The 20,158-nt window shown below is 44.0% G+C and overlaps 1 protein-coding gene across 1 annotated transcript in view; it reads right to left on the reverse strand.

The window, feature by feature from the left end:
- Nucleotides 1–3,859: 3,859 nt before the first annotated feature.
- CLVS1 (clavesin 1) overlaps nt 3,860–20,158 on the reverse strand; it is a 150,362-nt gene continuing 134,063 nt past the window's right edge. Inside the window, exon 5 of the mRNA XM_006019128.1 lies at nt 3,860–3,947. Coding sequence (XP_006019190.1) covers nt 3,860–3,947 — 88 coding nt within the window. The remainder of the gene's footprint in view (nt 3,948–20,158) is intronic.

Consider the following 20,158-nt stretch of genomic DNA (forward strand, 5'->3'; position numbering starts at 1 on the left):
TGCTGGAGTCTGATGACCCCAGCCAGGTGCTTGGCCAGTCTCCTTTTAAAGACCCCCAAAGTAGGGGAGAGCACCACCTCCCTTGGGAGCCCATTCCAAATTTTAGCCACCCTTACCGTGAAGAAGTTCTTCCTGATACCTAACTTAAATCTGCTCTCTCAAACAGTTTGTTACAGTTTAAACCTGTCACAGAATAGAAGTTCAGTGCATATAAACCTGTTTCAAAATGGCCAAACCTGGTTTAAAATAAACCTGGATCAATGTAGGATCAGACTTAACTGATTTAGGTTAACTGATCTGAGGAACTACTGTCCCAGATCCCCTCCCAACTCAAGTTATGTCCCAGTCCCCCAGCATCCCAGGATGCATTGGGGCCCTTCACTAGCCCCTCTTGCAGGGCAGGTGGGCTAACCTTGCCTGTGCTGTCTGGTCCGGCTGAACTGCGGCCAGCCCCACCACACGGCTGTCATAGAGCTGAGGCAGCAAAGCCTCTGCTCCCCAGCCTGGTCCTGACTGCGCCTGTCAGCCCCGCAGGGTAGTGGGATAGGGTGGGGTGGAAAGCAGGGGAATCCCCCCGAGCCCCGCCCCCGAGCCATGGTCTGTGAGAGTTGCCTCCTTCTCCTAGGACAGGCTGACCGAAGTAACTGACCTGCTGTGGGAAGGAGGAAAGGGCCGCCCCCCCTCCCCCTCAGCTGGCCCCCAAATCCGGTGTCTGTCCACCTGGGGGAAACCCCAGGGGGTTTGCCCAGGTCTGCCTAGCCCTGGTCTGCCCAGCTGCGAGGGTGATTCCTGCCCCCTCTGTGGCCAGGTTGCCACGAGTCACTAATGCACAGTGGGGAGGGAGGAACAAAGCCCCCCATCTGCATCTCAGCACCCCCAGCTAGGGTTTTCCCAGCTGGGATGGGCTGGGCCCCATGGAGTTCCTCCTCCCTGTCCATGTGGGCCAGCTTGATAGAAAGAAAGATGGGGCCTCACTGCCCAGCACAAGCTTTGTTTGGGTCTTGCTAGCTGCTGCTGGTGCTGGGCTCCATCAGGATGCACCAGGTAACTCGGGGGTCTTACACAGGGCAGTGGGAATGAGTGAACTCCATAGAAGGAAGGATTGGGCCCCATTGCTCAGCGGAAGGACCCTGGGCTGCTTGGCATATCCTGATGAAGCCCCACACCAGCAGCAGACAGCAAAACATGCCAGAAGGGCCAGTGGCTTGTGCTGGGTGGTGGGGCCCAAACCTTCTTTCTATGGAGCCAACCCGGCCAGGCAGGAAGGGGGCAAGAAACCCTCCCGAGGCCCAGCCCCTCCAACTGGGAAGTCCCCAGTTTGGGGCCTGAGACCAGGGTGGGGGGCTTTGTTTCCCCTTTCCCCCTGCACATTAGGGATTCACACTGGCTCAGATGTGTGGGGCTAATCACGCCCCCAGCACAGCTCAGGGCTCCCCCAACATGGTAAGATGCTGGGCTGGGGGCCAGCCCCAGGAGGGGGGTGCCTTTCCCCCTCTCCCCTGTGCATCAGGGACTCATGCCAGCCTTGCCCTGCAGGGTAGAATTACTCTCTGCGCACCCCCCACAGCTGGGCAGACCAGGACTGGAGGTATCCCAGATGCCTGGCTCGGGGGGGCAGAGGGGGGGGAGCCAGCACCAGGAGGGAGGCTCTTTCCTCCATGGGGGAAAGCTGGGAGGTACGCCCTAGCACCCCCTGCCTTCTGGTCTGGGTCTGTGCAGGCCTCCGTCTGCATTTCCCAACTGAAAACTGAATGTCAGTTCAGTTTGTTATCTGATAAATCTGTGCAGTTTAGAGAAACCTGTGAAAACTGAATCTATGAATTCTGCGTCTGGCTTTTTGACTGTCTGTACTTAGCCTAAGAGATTAAGTCTTGTCCTTCAGCTTTAGAGGGAGTGTGCCAGAGAAGGGCAGTGTTGTCTAATGTTTAAACCATAGTAGAAGTCCTATTAGTAGAAGCTGGATTTTTTTTCCTGTTTATAGCTATCGTATATCCAGGCAAAGAGAATCCAGAGTGACCACCACATCCTGTGTATAAGCCAAATTATGTGTGATAGATCCTTAACTAGTATAAATGCCATAACCCTGTTGAAGTCACTGGAGGTAAACTGTGTTACATTACTTAGAATTTAATGGGGGAGGGGGCTAAGGGGAGGATGGAAACCCCAAAATAGGAGAGCTCAATCATGCAATGTATATTAATGTGTGGTATTTGTTCCTACACATTCCTACAGTATCACCTTGCAAAGAGTGCTCTATGCCTAGGAGGATCACTTGCTATCTTACAGAGCAAGCCCCAGTTGATGGCAAACTGCTGATGGGAAAAAAAAACACAAAGGAATTACATTCGTTCAGCAATTATTCTGTAATATAATTACAGATTTTGATAATATACCTGGTAGACATGTATTCTGGCCAGGTTTGTAGTGGCTAGAGGTAACCCATTCTTTTGTCATTCACTATAGTCTGACTGTGTTCAATTATAAACTATATCATCACTTCAGTTTATGCATTCAGGGTGGCCTTTCCCAAGGAATACCAAAAACCATGTTATGTTTCACACTGTCATCTCATATTATGTATATCGTTTACACTACTATCTTTGACATATGCACATGAACCACTTGTTTTAACAAATGTCAGCAAGGGGTGACTGATTGGAAGGTAAAAGGCACTATAAAAAATTGTAAAAAACTCTAAGGAAATAAAGTCACTACACAAGTGTTAAGTGTTTTTGTTTATCTTTTTATTGTAACTATTTCCATTTTAATGCAGCGATGAGATTCCGTTTGCAAGTAGAGCAAATAGAGAAATAACAAACTGATCTTTGGCATTTCAGTTTTCCATTTTAACCATAGCCCACATCTGTAGTCAGCACACCCCCTCTGGCTGCATCCTTAACTGATTGCAGGAGGAAAGAGGGTTAAATCACTCTTCAGAGCTTTCCTTTGCTGTAGTGACCTAAATGAAACAATCTGGATTGAACCATTAATCACCGGTGACTGTTTCCAATGAGTTACCTCCCCATGCGCACGCAGCTAACAGGCTGTAGCGTTGCCTGTGGAAAAACACATCGTTAAAATTAAATAATTGCCTTTCAAATTGTGTGCGTCTGCTGCCCACACAGCTCCATTACATATAGCTGACAGTTTTATAAGGGCTTCAAAAGTTAAGAATAATTTTTGGAGGGTACTGAAATAAGTGAACCCTGCAAGCAGCCAGGATGATGGGATGTCATAGTGTAGTGTTGAATGACATTATGCTGGTGAAGATTTGTTTAAGGAAAAAAACCTCAGTCAAATTTTAGGGTATTAGAGATGCAGTTACCTCAGGATGACAAACTACATTAAACCTGATAATTTTGCTGCACAGTTTTAACTTCAAGATGCTTTGCTTTAAAATGCACTTAATCTAAACTTTGTTTTACTAAAACTGAAGAGCATCTTGGCATAATGATTCAGAGGAACCTCCACTGGCACATCCTTTTCTGTTCAAACAAAGAATTTAGTCCCTCGCTTTTCAGTCTTTTTTATGCCATAAATCAAAGGAAGGATAAAAAAGAAAAGAAGAACTCTTTGTTGACAATCAGACTCCTTGTTTTCTCTTGGTTAGCATCCTGTGCCAAAAGAAAATGTTCAGTCTTTGTTCAGCTTTGACCGCTCAGACAGATGGCTGGTGACAATCTTTACTTGGTCTGAAAAAATGGAGGACCTGTTTTCAAGCAGAACATACGTGTGTGTGTGTGTGTGTGTGTGTGTGTGTGTGTGTGTGTGTGTGTGTGTGTGTGTGAGAAGCATATTGTGTGCTTGTAGGTTTCTGGTACCGCTGAAGTCTGGCAATGTTTGTGTTAGTGCTTAGGTCTCAATCCAGAGCCAATAGTGGTTGAGTGTTTTCATTTTCACTTTGATCCTCATGTTTCAATGTGCCAGCTTCCACCACCGACTGAGACCTAAAAACAAAATTGCACAAATAATAGGTTAGAGATATTAATATAATTCCCTTGTTTTATCATAATCCTGTCATGTCTACATTTTTATTATGTTCAAAACAATGCATAGGTATTTGTTTTTTAACTAAAAATCATTTCAAATAAAAAAATTGGAAAACATACGTGTTATAGAAATACAATTTGATTCTTAAAAGATTTAAATTGTTCCATGTTTTAAATATTTAACAATTACATACAACATGCTGTATATCCAAGCTAAAGACCTCCACCTGAGGTAAGGCTGTAGATGTTTAGTGTCTTTTTGGACAAGGCCATAAGACCTGGACCCTATAACACTTCATGGACCTACTCATGTTAGGTAAGTTACTGGTGTGCATGGATGCGTGCAAGTCTGAGACCGAACTCATTTTCACAAAGCACCTGGAGTTTGGTAAGTAAGATAATCCTGGTAGAGGACTGTAGGAAGGAGCTTCTGTGTCTTGTCCAAGGCCACACAGGGAATCAGAAACAAAATAAAAACTCTGCAGTTCCTGACTCCCAGTTTGTGCCAGTTTATATCAGAAGGCGAGCTCATGTTCCATGCCCAATAAATCCTTGATCTCACCAGTAATAGGCGCAGTAAGGTACCAGCTAAGCTAGTGCATTTTCTGATGTGCATTCACCTTATTAGGGATGTATGTAGTAGCCATGTTCTGAGACAAAAAGAAATGCAAAAATCTAGAACTTTTGGTTCCAAAATGATTAGATCAATTGAGAAATTGCAAAAAAAAAAAAAATCTTTTTCTGCAAGATGTTGGGCTCATACGTACACTTCATCAAGCTCAGGGAAAGTTCAAGATGGTAAAAAGTCCCCATATGTAAGAAATCCTGCTTGATCTACACAACAAAGAGCAAGCTCACAAAGAGACTCTTGTTGACCCAGAGGGACAGTTTTTCAGCTTCTGCTTCCTCTGTGCAAAAATGAAGTTCGTTTCCTACATATGGGGACTTTTTACTATCTTAAACCTTCCCTGAGCCTGATGAAGGGCATATAAGCCTGAAAGCTTGCAGAAAAAGATTTTTTTGTTGTTGCAATTTCTCAGTTGGTCTAATAGGTATAATTTGGAACCAAAAGTTCTAGATTTTTGCATCATAAATCCAAAGTATTTACATGCTAATCAGTAATGTGATCCTTAATAACGTTACCCAGGATTATTGCCAGTTCATTACGCTGCACTTCATATTTCTAGGTCCTGGTCTTGTAGTTGCAATAACCTGTTTGAACACTAGCTGTCTCACTGGATAAAATACCATTTGTTTATTCATTAGAATAGTTACTTCAGTCTATAATAGACTACTATCAACAGCAGATGCATCTTGATCAGGGTTGAATACCATGACTGTGAATACATTACTCAGTTCCTCAGGTTTCTGACTCTCTATCTCTAAGTTCTAAACTTGCACAAAAAACAAATACAAGCAACAAAAGCAACAAACCCCAAAGTTACATTCCAGATTTGCTAATTTATAGAAACTGGATCCTTACTGTGAAGCTATTGTGTTAAGTTTTGCAAAAGAAATATATTTCCACTGTACACAATTCACCTTAATTTGATATAAGAAATCTATATCAGATCATCTTAATATAGAAATGGCCAAACATTTGATTTTTGAGTTCAGAAATTGATGCAAGACATATTTGAATAAGAACACACATAACCTTCTATTTTCTTTCTATATACAGGCAGTCCTCAACTTACAACATTTTGAGTTGCAAAGTTTATAAATTGAAACCCTGTTTCAACTTTCTGACGTCAGTTTAGACTTTACAATGCTTGATCTGATGCCACGCCATGCCAGCAAACAAGTTTGCTGTATCATGCATCTCCCTGGAGAACATCTGTCCAAACTTCTGTGGACACTTTCTTTAAGAAAACAGACAAGACTCCAGAAAAACCTGCAGCCAAGACTCCTGAGAAGACTCCAGCCAAGAACCCTTCAAAAAGTCCAACCAAGTCACCCCAAATAAGTCCTTCCAAATCAATATGATTGCTATTTACAATATAAATACATTGATGTAGCTATATTACTCATCTATAATTGACTGAGTAAAAAATTCTGGGTTATTTTTGGTGAAAACAGGGTATCAGGCCTTGGTTCAGGAACCAATCCCCCATTCTTATAACATTGTTTCCTATGGGAAAATTGGTTCCAAGTTACAACGTTTTGACTTACGACGTGGTTTTCAGGAACCAATTGTGTCATAAGTCTGAGGACTGCTTGTGTTTTTATAAATATTCCAATCCCCCTACTATAATATACTTTTATTGAAAGACGAGAAACTAAGGGGAAAGATAGTCTCTCCATCAGTGCCTTCCTCTGAAGAGTGAGGTTTATGCCTTTTTTTACAAAAAAATAAATTTTGTCGACATATCATAGGTAGATCCTGTTCTAAGTATAATTTAAAAAAATGTCAGTTACTAACAACTGGATACCACTGGGCATCTCTGTTCAAATCTCATTCTTTCTCCCTATTTGAGTACTAATTCTGCAGCAGTTATAGGCCTAAGCACCCCTTTGCATCTTTCCCAGTCTCATCATCTTGCCTCCTTTCACATGGGCCTGCAACCTTGAACTCCCTGGTAGACTTGGTGTATTGTGCTTCTTTCGCTATCCCATCACCTGAGCAGCCCAAGGCATTTTTGATTTTTGTTCTCTGCCTAGAGTCCATGCCTTTTCTGTGTTCCATGTATCAGCTAATATTACAAAGATTAATAATAAGTATAAACTCCTGGGAGAAAGTGATGTTGTGAGCAAGAGATATAGAACTAGATTTCACGAGCTGTAACCTGTAACCATACTCCACCACCCATCTTCTTTCTTAGCCTCTGTACCTAATTCAAAAGTGTTCAGCCTAGCAGCATAATAGTTTCCTTGTTTTGTAAGAGCAGTTCTTCCCTTATGAATACAGTGTAAGTGAGATGCTATCTCCTATGATTAACTAGATGTTACAGCGAATATGCCCTCTTCATCACAAAAGCAAAGGTACTTTGGATGCAGATTGCTCATTCTTGCCTCGGATGATGAAACAAATGCATGAAAAGCTCAGGCAACTGGTATAAGTACAGGGAAAATTATAACAGGATAGTGATAATGGAATCCCTCAATCTACTGGAAGGTCAGATAAATCCTCAAGACAGCGCTAGTACTCCAGCTGCATTCTGGAAGGAGAGTTGTAACTCATACTCATGCATATTAGGGCTGTGCAAAACAGCACCATTTTGTTTCAACTTCCATTTCACCATTTCAAAGGGACAGTGTTTCATTTTGTTTCATTTCAAAGCACTGTTCTGTTTCGCTTCGTTGAAACTATTTCGACGTGTGTCAACATTTCGCCTATAGGCTATAATGGGGAATCATGAAAATGCCGGATTCAGATGAAACTTGCAGGGATGGTAGACCCTTCTGAAAGCATGAAGCCTGCAAACTTTCAAGGAGCTAAGTACAGAGGTTTCTGGAAAACTGCACCTCAAACTGTTCAAAGCAAAACTCGTGGCACTTGCCAGAAGCAGCAGCCTCCTCTCATCCCACATGTAGATCTGGGGGCCTGCACCCCCAGGAGGGCTGCAGGGCTATGCTGGACTCCTTCCAGGGGTGCAGACCCCCAGATCTGTGTGCCAGATGAGAGGAGGGGCCCCGCCCGCATGTGGGGGGGCCGGAGGGGGGGCCCCCTGCCACTGCCACCTGGGATTGGTGCTAGGTGCAGCCTGCACCCAGCGCCGGGGAAGATTGCTGCTGCTGCTGGTCCCAGGCAGCAGTGGCAGCCTTCTGTCATACAGTGTGAAGATCCGGGGGCCCGCACCCCCGGAAGGAGTCCGGCACAGCCCTGCAGCCCTCCTGGGGGTGTGGGCCCCCAGATCTGTGCGCCAAATGACAGGAGGCTGCCATCTGGAACCGGCACTGAAGCCAAGTAAGCCTGGCTTCAAAACTTGAAACATTTTGAAACTTTCAAAATTTTTCGAGTGCCCTCGTTTCATTTCAAAGTTGTCTCAAAGCCTTTTGTTTCATTTTAATTTTGCTGTTTTGAGCTCAAAATGCATTGAAACAGCTTTGAAACAAAACACCTGGCAAAATTTAGCACTGTCCTAATGAATATATAATCTTGCACTCATTAGCTAGTCCTTCACCCCTTCCCTGCCCACCTTCAGACAGCATTAAAATAGTCTGAATGTGTATAGACAGGCTACTAGTCATAATATGCAAATCCACAAAATACATTGCAGTGCACATAATTGCCAAATACCAGGCCGCTGTCTTGAAACAATTACAATGCCCAGCCTATCTGAACAGTATAAAAAGGAATTGAACCTCAGTATAATCTGCTGTCCAAAGCTCTGACAGCAATTATCTCTCCATTTTTCCCTTTTGTGTTCATTAGAATCAGCTTAGCATCTCTCCTAAATAAACATTTCAGCCCTTGCTCCTGGGCTATCTAATGCATAAATCCAGTTTAGTCCAAAGGGCAGGGTACTGATTTAAACAGTCAGCATGGCTCTCCTGATCTTGATAGCAACAATAAGCAACCACAACAAAGAACCTGCCCTCATGTCCAGATTTTCCCTTTCCAAACACAGACTTCTGTTTGCAGGTGTTTGGGCATTGCTTTTTTTGTCTTCATTTTTATTTTTGTTTAAAAGAGGAAAGAGTTAGAAAAGAAACACTGAAACATCTGTTGATTGTGAATTCTCAGTGAAATTAAAAAGTACATTTCTCATGGATATGTGTTCTGGTAGGTATCTGTGGTCTGTATTTTCCTAGGAAATGAATATTGTTATTTTATACCATTGAGAATCTGGTTCATAATGTATGACCTTTGGCACTGGTGCCAGGAAAAAGGTGTTTGCCCTTTTGGTTATATAATATTAATTGGTGGAATTTATTGGTGTTTTAAATATACTTTAAATATATTCTGTACTATACTTTAAATATATTCTGTAACTGCCTCATTACAGTGAGTTGCCATCATCTACTATAAGCTGCCTAGATATAAGATTCTTGTGCCTGTCACATATGATAATACTCTGTGGCTGTGAAAGCAAATTCAAATAAAATGAAAGCCTACTTGAAAAGTGTAAAACTTGCTTTCTTGGCTATGCTGCAAAGTTGTTTTCATATAACTAATGTGTGCACACAATCCCTGATGTTCCAGATGTACACAAATTGATTGAAAGTTTAAGGATTTTGTATGCCAAATCTAAAATATTAAGTCCAGGCCTCTAGAGTAATTTTGGTTCTTAAAAGTGCTGACAAATGGGAAAGTGAATTAGTATCTTCCTTACTGCTGGTCTAGACCAAAACCTACATTGCAACTGGATCATAATGGCCTCTGAATTAAGTGGGACACAAATTCTCAAAGGTCTTTTGGCATCTGATTTCTTCACTGAAAAAAATGTTTAGATACCTGAGTATGTCAGGTGCCTAAATATTTTGAGGTGCTTAAGTAATTTACAGCTCCTAAAGCCTAAGAGCAGTACATGTGAAAGCCAGTTTTAGCCATCTTGATTTTCAATATGAAGTAGGCAGTTTGAAATGTTGCTCTTTTGGTGGATGATTTATAAGAACCTCATTAAATTCAAGAGCAGTTTAGATATCATCATATTTAAGAATGTCCTACTTAATGAAAAGCACAAGTATAGTTCATATGTATGCATGTTCAGTGTTTATGTATTTAGCTAGTGAGAAAGTTAGAAGTGCTGCAAGAGTAAGGAACTAGAGGTGAATTTAGATTCCCTTCACCTGCTTACACCTGTTCTATTTTCATGTCTACTTTTGTCTAACTGGTGTTCCAAAAAGTCAGAAGAAAGTGTAAATTACAGTCAAATGATGGCTGTTCTTGCCTTCATCTTCTAGTCCAAATGTGTGTAAAGTAAATCTGTTTAGACTCCTTTACAGATTGGCAGAGAAATGTTAAAGTAGCTCTACCAGAGTAAAATTAAATGTAAGGAAACTCATGCCATGGTTTGCATCATTTCTGACTGTGGATTCTGTGGCTCAGTTTATAAGACTTATGTAGTTGCCATTTTAACCATGTATGAATGGGATTTTTTATTTCAACAAATGGTGAATTGTAACAGAAGGCAACATTCCTAGGGACAGACCTACAACTGAATTGAATTCAATGGAGCTGCACTATTTTACACTAGCTAAGGATCTGGCTTTAAGTCTTGTCAGCAGCTATGTTCTCACTTCATTGATTTACTCAGAGTAGTCAGATAGCCTATCTGTTAATTATGTATGGGTGTCATATCACAGATACTGCAAAACAGCTTGAATGTTTTCAAATTTACAGGATTCCTGGACAGAACACAGGTAAATAATACAAATACATTCAGAAGTAGTGGGGGATGAACTAGCTGAAATTGAGGTGATAATTGTAGTTGAGGGATGAGTAGTTCATGGAACCAGTATCACAATGACAGAGGGACAAACTTCCCTTATGCATTTAGGCAGACAGGGTTCTTTGGGTAGATGTGATATCTTTTATTAGACCAACTAAATGGTTAGAAAAATTGTTCTTTGCAAGCTTTCCAGCACAAACAAAAGTTTGCAAAGAACAATTTTTCCAACTATTTAGTTGGTCTAATAAAAATATCACATCTACCCAAAAAACCTTGTCTGCCTATGTCCTTAGACCAACATGGCCACAACCAACAACCCTTATGCATTTATGCTTTCCCTTTTCCAAGTGTGCTTTATCTGTTCAAGAAGAGAACTTATGCAAGTTCCCGGCCATTGTGTGGATGTTTCCTAGTGAATATTTTGATCAACTTCAGTTAAAACGATATATTTCCTATGCATGCAGTAGTTCTCTAGTAAATTTACTTCTTGTGAATGTGGCAATGAAGACCTCTGTTTATCCAGGGGCAGAAGCGGCAGTGATAATATAAGTGTCACTCTACCTACCATGTGTCCACTCTATCAGGACAGCATTTCCTTTTCCAATGCCTCTTAAATCCTTAGCCTCCCCAATGAGACCAGCATCAAGAACCCTAACTGTGATAGTGGCTAGGGACAGAAGGTACCTGTAAACTGGTTTAAGTGATCAGAAACTGGTTTAGACCTGTGACAGAACAGAAGCTCAGTACACATAAACCAGTTTCAAAATGGCTGAAACCTGTTTAAGATAAACATGGCTGAATGTAGTATCAGACTTAACTAATTTGGGTCAAACTGGTTTATGAAACTTCTGTCCCAGATCCCTCCCTGGTTCAAGTTAAATCACAGTCTCCCAGCATGCTTTCCAGCCCTGGCTGTCCCTGCCCCTCTGCTCACTAGCTGGAGCAGTGAGGGCTGACTGATGGTGGGGGGGGAGGGTGGAAGGGAGGGGTAGAGCCGTGCAAGCCTGGCTGGAGATATGTAGCCCAGTCTGCAAGGGGGGGGGGACTGCCCCCCCCGGCAAACCCCAGCTGGGGGTTGGGGCCAGGGGGGGGCAGTAAACACCTTTTTTCCTGCTCAAACTTATTGGGGGCTACAACTGTGGACCACAAATCCCAGAGGCACCTGGAAGCGGGAAGAGGAAGTGATGAGCAACCCTGCAGAGTCCTGCTGCTGTAATTCTGGACTGCAAATCCCAGAGACCTCGGGGGCAGCAGGAAAAGGAAGTGAACACACAGCCAGAGAGCTGTGCTATAGCACCCCCTGGCTTCTGGCCTGAGCCACAGCAGGTATGAGGCTGCATTTCCTGATTCAAAGGTAAATGTCTTTTCAATTCTGTTTCAATTAAATCTGCGCAGCTTAGACTAACCTACAAAAACTGAATCGATTCAGCCTCAGGCGTTTTGACTGACTGTACCTAGCCAGTGGGTTTTATAATATGGACTAGCCAGTTGCCCGTCAAGAATGATGGTGGGGGGAGCAGGCAGGGACAAAGCCCCATGTCCCCACCCCCCATCCAGGCCTGCTTCCCGCTTCCCTTCTGCCACTTGGGGTCCAGGCCCACTCCCTCTTTCCCCACTGCGGCAGCAGGAGGAGGGGAGGAGCAGGCCTGGGCCTGATGCAGTGGGTGTGAGGGAGGCCTGGCCTTGAGGGTGGGGAGAAGCCAGCCTGCTGTAGTGGGGGTGGGGGGCAGTGGGCCTGGGCCGACCTGGCGGTGGCGGGGGGGATAGGAGGAGTAGATTCAGGGCCAACATGGGGGAGAAGTGGGTCTGGGCCCAAGGGTGGAGAGGAGGCCAGCTTCATCCCCCACCACCACGGTGGGCCGGCTCTTCCCCCGTCAGGCTCGCTCCTACCCGCAAGTGTGTCGGGCCCAGGCCCACTCCTCCCCTCCCCCCACTGCCACTGTGTCAGCCCAGGCCCACTCTTTGCCCCCCGCCCCACTGCCACAGCACCCTCCGCTCATTCCCACCCATGTCGGCCCTGCAGGCCGCAACAACAGAAGTAGGGAGGGGCAGGCCAAGGCCAGTGCCAGTGGCATTGCCCCCCCCCCCCATGGCATCCTGACCCTGCTCCCCCCGCCGTGCTGCCGCCGTCATCTCCAAGAAGCAAAGGGGGAGGAGCGAGGCCAGCTTCAGTGGTCTTGCCCCCAGTTCCACTCCAATGTTCCTGCCTCCAGGGAGCAGGGCTGGGGAGTCAGGCCAGCTGTGCTGGCCTCGCCCCCCCCCCCCCCCCCCCGTCACCACCTCTTGTCCCAATGCTGTATTGGCACTTTTATTGGTTGTTTCAGTGAGGCAATCACAGTGCGAATAAAGCGTTATGGACAGGCAGCCAGACAGATTAAGGCTTTTATAATGTTAGACTACTGGCTTTGTTCCAAAGTATTTATTGCTAGGCTTTATGATAGGTGTCATTCCAGTCTTGCTAAAGTGTGCTCAGTATTTTGCATGCAGCAGGTCACAATTAACTGCCTAAGCTGAAAACCTTAGCTCTGTGCCAGCGTCTATTACATGCCTGTTGTAATGTCAAGGGAGAGTTAGAGGACTGAAATACTGAATTCTATCTGTTTCCACTGAAGAGAATGGACATTTTGCTGTTGACTTTACTAGGCAGATCCATATCCACTTTGCATTGTTCTGGGGAAAGAAAGGAATCCTGAATGATTGTCAGAACCATGTTTACAGAACTTCCATGCCTCCGTTGATAACCTCATTGAGATTCATGAACCTTCTGTGGAAACTGAACATTAAGTTCCAAACCCTCAGTTGGTAGGGCTGAATGATCCAACATCCATTTCAGGTAGTGCTGGTGACTCACCCCACTTTAACACCATCCAAACATCAGTTGGATTTAGAACATATGAATCATGTTCCTGATGAAATTACCTGACATTATTGCTGAATTCACAAATCTATAAAAGCACAAGGGTATTCAGAGCAAAATAATATACTGCTTTCTTAAAATCAACCAATCTAAAATAGATACTTGCTTAGTTTCCATTTAGGGTCAGTTAATGTGGTAAATTAACACATTTTGTAGAATTTTGAAGAAGTTAGTGCTAAATCTAATGGATATATTCTTCTCTAGAATAGTGTTAAAGGTATTTGTTCTTGTGCTACAGAATTAGCAATATTCCACTTAGCAACGCCTTGAAACTTTCCCTGTACTCAGTCAGTTTTGCTCACCTATAATCAATGAAGGTTCAAAGGTTCTAGCGAGCCTGTGTTGCTGGAGTCTAACCTGTAATCTTGCAGTGTCTCTCTGAATATGTACATAATCATCAGGCCAGCAGACAAGACCCAATTTATACTATAAAAAGATCAGGGTGAAGCAGGTTTTGCAGTCTAGGAGCCATGTGTGGCTTTGTGACAGGTTGTGCATCTCTTCTTTAAAGAACGGGACTAAATGGAAGTTACATACAGAATTTGCTTGCACTTTGGCAGCATCATGCTTTTACTATGCAAGGATTATGCAGGCCATATTATGCATGATCTCCCTGAAAAAAGAGAAATGCAATTATACTGTCATATGATTTCTCTCCAATGAATCTCACAGTAGCTTTTATGGTGGCTTTGGAGTAAAGGTATCTCAAAACCCAAGATGGAGCATATGCATGTATGTGTGTGGAGGTGATTACCTCTATTTCAGTGATGTGAGCAGATTGTTGATTCAAGGTGGAGGGAAAAACTATGGTTGGGGAAGATGTAGCAGCATTTCAGAAGGGTTCTAACTCCAGTCAAAACTTCCTCAACTCTCCTATTAAGGGAGGTTTCTACACTGAAAGAGAAGGGAAAGCAATTACATTAATGCTAGGCTGCATTATTTGGTATGGGGTTCTCTGCCACAGAGCTTCTGCAGATACTGTGAGGCAAGCCTTGCCTCTCTTCACTGGTTGTTCTAGATCCCCATGGCATCCTCACTTCTGTGGCACTAGTGGGATCTGAGCTTCATCCTTGGGATCAGGAAGAAATAATGGTAAGGGAACAAGAATAGGGTAGGAGCCTTTCTTCAGTCTAAAATAGAATAGGAACAGCTGCAGAAGTATAGACATATATAATTTCTTGCTAGACAGAGGGAAATGCACTCAATATTGAAACATAGTAGCTCAAGCCATCTACATGGAAACATTGGGTGGTAGGAGACAGTGTGGTGGAAAACAATCTTTCTGTCTCAAGTATTTTTGTAATTTCAGAAGTTCTTCCTGTTCCACACTAGAACAAACCCTAAGGCCTTTCATTATTTTCAGTGGACAGAGAAGTATCTCCCCAGAAAATGATCTAGTGGGCTCTCTTGAGGAATATGGGATAGCCAAGTTCATGTCCCATAAACTTGAACCGTTTCCACAGGAGAGGTGGAGTGGGCAGCCAACAGCCTGGGAAGAGCACCCAGCAACCTGATGGTTAGTGCTATCTTCTAGGATGTAGAAGACCTGAGTGAAAATCAGGCAGAGCATGGAGTACCTTCATCAGCAGATTATTGGCTGTTCTTGGGGGGCAGGTGTATGTATCTGTCTGTCTCTGACCAGCCATCACACCGTGTCCCAAGAAACTCTTGTCACTGAACCTGACATGTTCTTGCAACTAGCTTGGGAGTCAGTGAATCTGCTTTAATGATGATAAACCATTTTTACAAAGAAAAAATGTAGGGGTAGAACAGTGGTCACCAACCAGTCGATCTTGATCTACTGGTCAATCATGACCATCAATTTCAGTCTGTCAGAGACTCCACAATTGGGAGTGCTAGGACACGTGGCTGGGCTGATCCATGCCCCATGCTGCCCAGGCTGGGCTGGGTGAGTGGGGTCAGAGCCCGGGCACCTTGCCCGGGAGGGGAGTGGGGAGCAGGGCTGAGGGGGGTGGGGCAGGTGGGGGCCAGGGGTGCAGTAGATCCTGGGGTGCCAAAAAGTGATCTTCACCATAAAAAGGTTGGAGACCACTGAGATAGAAGAATTAAATTGCAGGAGTGGCTGGGAGAAATAGGGGCAGAAGGCCTCCCACCAGTTTGTTTCCTTGGGACTGGGATAAAGTAGCATCTGTGAGAGTAGAGAGGTAGTAGGAAGGATCCCCGGCCTCCTGAATGAGACAGCTGCAGCAACAGGAGTAGTAGTAGCAGCAGTAGCTGAAAGTTGTAAAGACATGCATTGCTTAGAGTTGCTTCTTGGCATCACATGCTTCTGTACATCCACTCACACCACCATTTGAAATGCACTCTGCTGCTGTTTGGGCTTTTCAGTGTAATAGGTAGAAGAAAGTTGAGTGTGAAAGGCCTAGAGTAATTGATTAGCTGGTAAATACATTCAGATACAGTTTCCAGTCCCACAGACAAACACCCATGTTTATGTACTGAAAACAATAAAAAAGGAATCAATGGTCTTCCAGAGGCTGGATGGCCCATCAGGCTTGCATGGGTAACACATACCTGTTTCTGAAGGCAGCGACATATATGTGAGTGTCTCAGTACCTGGTATGCACTACAGAATCAAATGCAAATGGATGATTCCTATCACTGGCTCCCTGCCCACATCTGCATTTCTAATGTGCCCATCACTGTGCCACTTAGGTAGCACTTATAAAAACAAAAGAGTTCTCTTGCATTCTCTCAATAGCAGCTAAACTATACATATACCCTTCCCTTACCTCACCATTGGTGTCTATCTTCCACAAAAACTATTAATTACGCTCTCTTGCTTCTCTAATTATAGGGAATAGTCTCAGGGAAAATACAGGGAAGGGGTGTATCTTGCAGTGTAGTCAACAGTAACAAGCCTTGTACTCTTCCTGCCCTGGCTATAGGGGATTCCACAGGTGGTCAGCTCTCCAGCCTGATTGGCATCATGAATATTTTGATTCATAACTTGGTTAGTTACAGAGCTAAATGTGGTAATTTCCCTACCTAAGGGAAGACAGATATGTCTTAAAGTGATGTCATGTTTTGAAAATCTGGCTGCCTAGCCTTCCTCAGAAAGGAGATACACTGGAAACATTCAGCCTCTACATTTACTCATTGACTCTCTTTCAGAACACCAAGTAGAGATTACATTTCATTGTGGGGGACAGTTCAGCTTGCTCCTCTCCAGCAGCCTGCAATGTCCTTCACTCCTACTGAAATATGCTCAAACTAAGGCTCTAGTTTAGGTAAGCCCCTAAACATCCAATCCAAAGTTCTTTAAACTGAGGGGACTAAATTGAGAACTAATATTTTTCATTTGAGACAGCTGCAGTTTGCATTGCATTGCACATGTGCTCATCCATAATGGACCTGCTGCTTGCAAACCTTACATTTCTGAATACTACTCCATCACATAGAACTATGGGGTAGTTCAGTTGAATCCCAGAGCTTGTAGCTTTTTTTCCCTGTAGAGTAAAACTGTCCAACAAATCAGAAAGTGAAAGTGCTGGGGCTTAGGAAGGCTGGAAGTGGGGCTGATCTGGATTTTTTACTCTTTAGGGGGCAATAGGGTGCACCACGTGGTGAACATTACACCTGTGTGTAAGATCCCATGCCTGCCGACTCTTATGTAGGCATTTCATAGTAGGCATAGGAATAGTCAGTCTAACTATTCTTTTGGTGCCAAGAGTGGTTGAGGCATCTCACTACAGATCCAGAAGTGTGTGTTACTTGCTGCTTACTCAAAAAATAAACCCCAAACCCCTACTGCCACTGTTGCAAATGGATACCTGGTCATTCTGGCTAGGTAATCAAGGGGGATGAATGTGATACTAGCCACACTCCTACAGAGCCACAACAAGCAGGGTTTATTTCCTCGGCAAACCTTGCAGAAAACTGAGGAGATGGTTGCAGGTGGGGAGGTGCTGCTGAGCATTGGAAGAGGGGGTTCTGAGACTGGGGGAGTCACAGGGGATGGAGGAGTGTTAGCTATGCTGGAGGCTCAAAACAGTCCTTGGTCCTGCTACTGCTGCTGCTGTAGTATGGTCTGTCTTCCCGAGCTGTTACTCCTACAGCAGCCATGTGGTGTTATTACACTGGGCTGCTGCTGGAAGAGCAAGACCATGGTGCTGCTTCTCCTGCTGGGGCACAGGCTCTCCAGGGGTGGGGGAAATCCTGGAAGCCCTCCTAATTTGGTACCCAGGACTGGTGTCCTGCTTGCCCACTCCAAGTTTTGCTACTGCTTTTGGCTACAAAAACCAATATGCTTTACTTGTGCTAGCCCAGTGGGCCATCTGGGCTTTGAAAGATGTTTGATTTTTTATTATTATTATTGTTCTCCTGGCTAGCATTAAGCATTTTTGTGTTTTTGAGATTGAGAGCTGTATTCTGAATCAATTAGGTATACTTACCAGCTAATCAATTACTATGGGCCTTCCTAACAAGTTAGCCTTAGCAAATCCGGATGTGGAAAGAGGAACAAACCCTCACACTCCTGAAGCATAAGTAATGCTCAGATTTGCCCTCACTATTGAAAGCTTCAATGAAAAATACTGTGGTGATTCACTCTACAGTAAAAATATTCTGAAGTCTGGAAAGCCAACAAAACCCTGCTGTTTCCCTAGCAGGTCAGCCATATTTTTCAAATGACAGTATTATGTATGGGCATGTACATAAATATCTAGAGAACAGATGGCTTTATGTATCCATGTCATTTTAATGTGAGTACATAACCTTCACCCACAAAGTATACAACACATGCCTGATTCATTACTCTTTTACTCTAATTTTCTGCTGCTTTTACTACATTTACTTCAGCAGAGTTGTATCAGAATACAGCTGCAGTAAAGCAGTGATGAACAAACTGACAGGAACTTAAGGCTATGCTTGAAAAGGTTTTTGGTTTTCCATTAAAAACCCTCAAACCCACTTCTGTTCCTAGGTTACAATGACTGGCAGCACATCATGACATGCTCACCTTGAAAGCTATCTTTTTCCAATCCACTGCCTCCCCTTTTTTATCCTTCTTTTCTTTCACTAAAAGCCTGATGTGCTGGAGCCCACACAAGCAGATTTCTAACACAGTGGGGCTGTGGTTTGGGTTAGTATTTTCCAGGAGCGAGAGTCTTCAAGCCTTTTAGACTGAAATGGTGTAACCAATCAATCAGATTGCATTGTGCAACTCTATTAATTTACTTCTCACCTCCCATCTGCTCATTTCCCTCTAATTCCTTCCCATTTCACCAGCACCTCAAGGCTGATCATCTTCCAATTATTCACTGCTTTGGCAGAAAATACTAAGCAGGGAAAATGTTTCTTTTTAACTCGTGCCAATTAATCTTCTCACTGATGAACTGTGAGTAACAGTTTTTTCCCCATCAGGCTTTGCAACCTCTCAGGGGTGGGAGAGAAGATAGTGAGCACTATACATGTCTCAAAAGTGTGTTTCTTTCAGGAGCAAAGAACAGTTTTCCCTCCATTTTGGAGTGTGATGAAGATGCACAAATGGATGGGGTAGGACAGAAGTTCGTATAATTTGTGATAAAAGGGGCCATTTTATAAATGCAGTCATATTGCAGTAAATGTCCATGGGCAACAGGGTCTTGAAAAATAACTGAAAAGGATTCAATTTCCTTTCCCCGCAACACAGATGTAAAACTTGAGAACCCACATCACGTTTTAGCCTGAAACAAAAACAACAGAGCCCAAGATCTTGGGCAAAGAGAATAATAATAGTAGACTGCTAGAGTAATTCACTTAATAGCGCTGTGCCTGAGATCCCCATTTTAGCTGGAAAACAATACTTTTCCCCCTACCCTTTGATTTGTCTATCCAAATACATTCTAAGCGCTTCAGGGTAAGGATTACTTTTTCTTTTCTGTGTATGTACAGCATCAATGTGGCCTTGATGCCATCTGTGGTCATTGAATGATATATTGAAACAAATAAGTATACATTGCATTTATACAGCAATTCTTGTCTCAAAATCTAAAAGCACCTCGTGAAGCCATCAATAAGGTATCCCATGATCACCTCTTGGCAAAACTGGCTAACTGCGTCCTCAACCTAACCACGATCTACTGGCTGAGGAATTGGCTCCGTGGTCGGACCCACAGGGTGGTGGCTGATAGAAGTCAATTTTTGTGGTGCACTGTGACCAGTGGGGTCCCTCAAGGCTCTGTCCTAGGGCCTATACTTTTTAACATCTTCATTAATGATGTAGACATTGGTGTCAGAAGTAGACTGGCCAAGTTCGCCGATGACACCAAAGCATCTACACCTGAGGACAGGAGGGTGATCCAGGCAGATCTTGACAGGCTCATGAAATGGGCAGACAAGAACCTGATGGTGTTCAACACCAAAAAATGCAAGGTTCTCCACCTTGGGAGGAAAAACCTGCAGCATGCTTATAGGCTCAGCAGTGCTACACTGGTTAGCACTACGGATGAAAGGGACTTGGGGGCCATGATTGACCACAAGATGAACATGAGCCTTCAATGTGATGCTGCAGCTAGTAAAGCGAGCAAAACGCTGGCTTGCATCCATAGATGCTTCTCAAGCAAATCCCGGGACGTCATTCTCCCATTGTATTCAGCCTTGGTGAGGCCGCAGCTGGAGTACTGCGTCTAGTTTTGGGCTCCACGATTCAAAAAGGATGTGGAAAATCTTGAGAGAGTGCAGAGGAGAGCCACACGCATGATCACAGGTCAGGAAAACAGACCTTATGATGAGAGGCTGAGAGCCATGGGACTCTTCAGCCTGGAAAAGCACAGGCTCAGGGGTGATCTGGTGGCCACCTATAAGTTTATCAGGGGTGTTCACCAGGATCTGGGGGAACATCTGTTCACCAGAGCGCCCCAAGGGATGACAAGGTCGAATGGTCACAAACTCCGCCGCAACCAATTCAGGCTGGA

Source organism: Alligator sinensis, unplaced genomic scaffold, assembly GCF_000455745.1.
Source record: "Alligator sinensis unplaced genomic scaffold, ASM45574v1 scaffold860_1, whole genome shotgun sequence".
NCBI classification, from domain to species: Eukaryota; Metazoa; Chordata; order Crocodylia; family Alligatoridae; genus Alligator; species Alligator sinensis.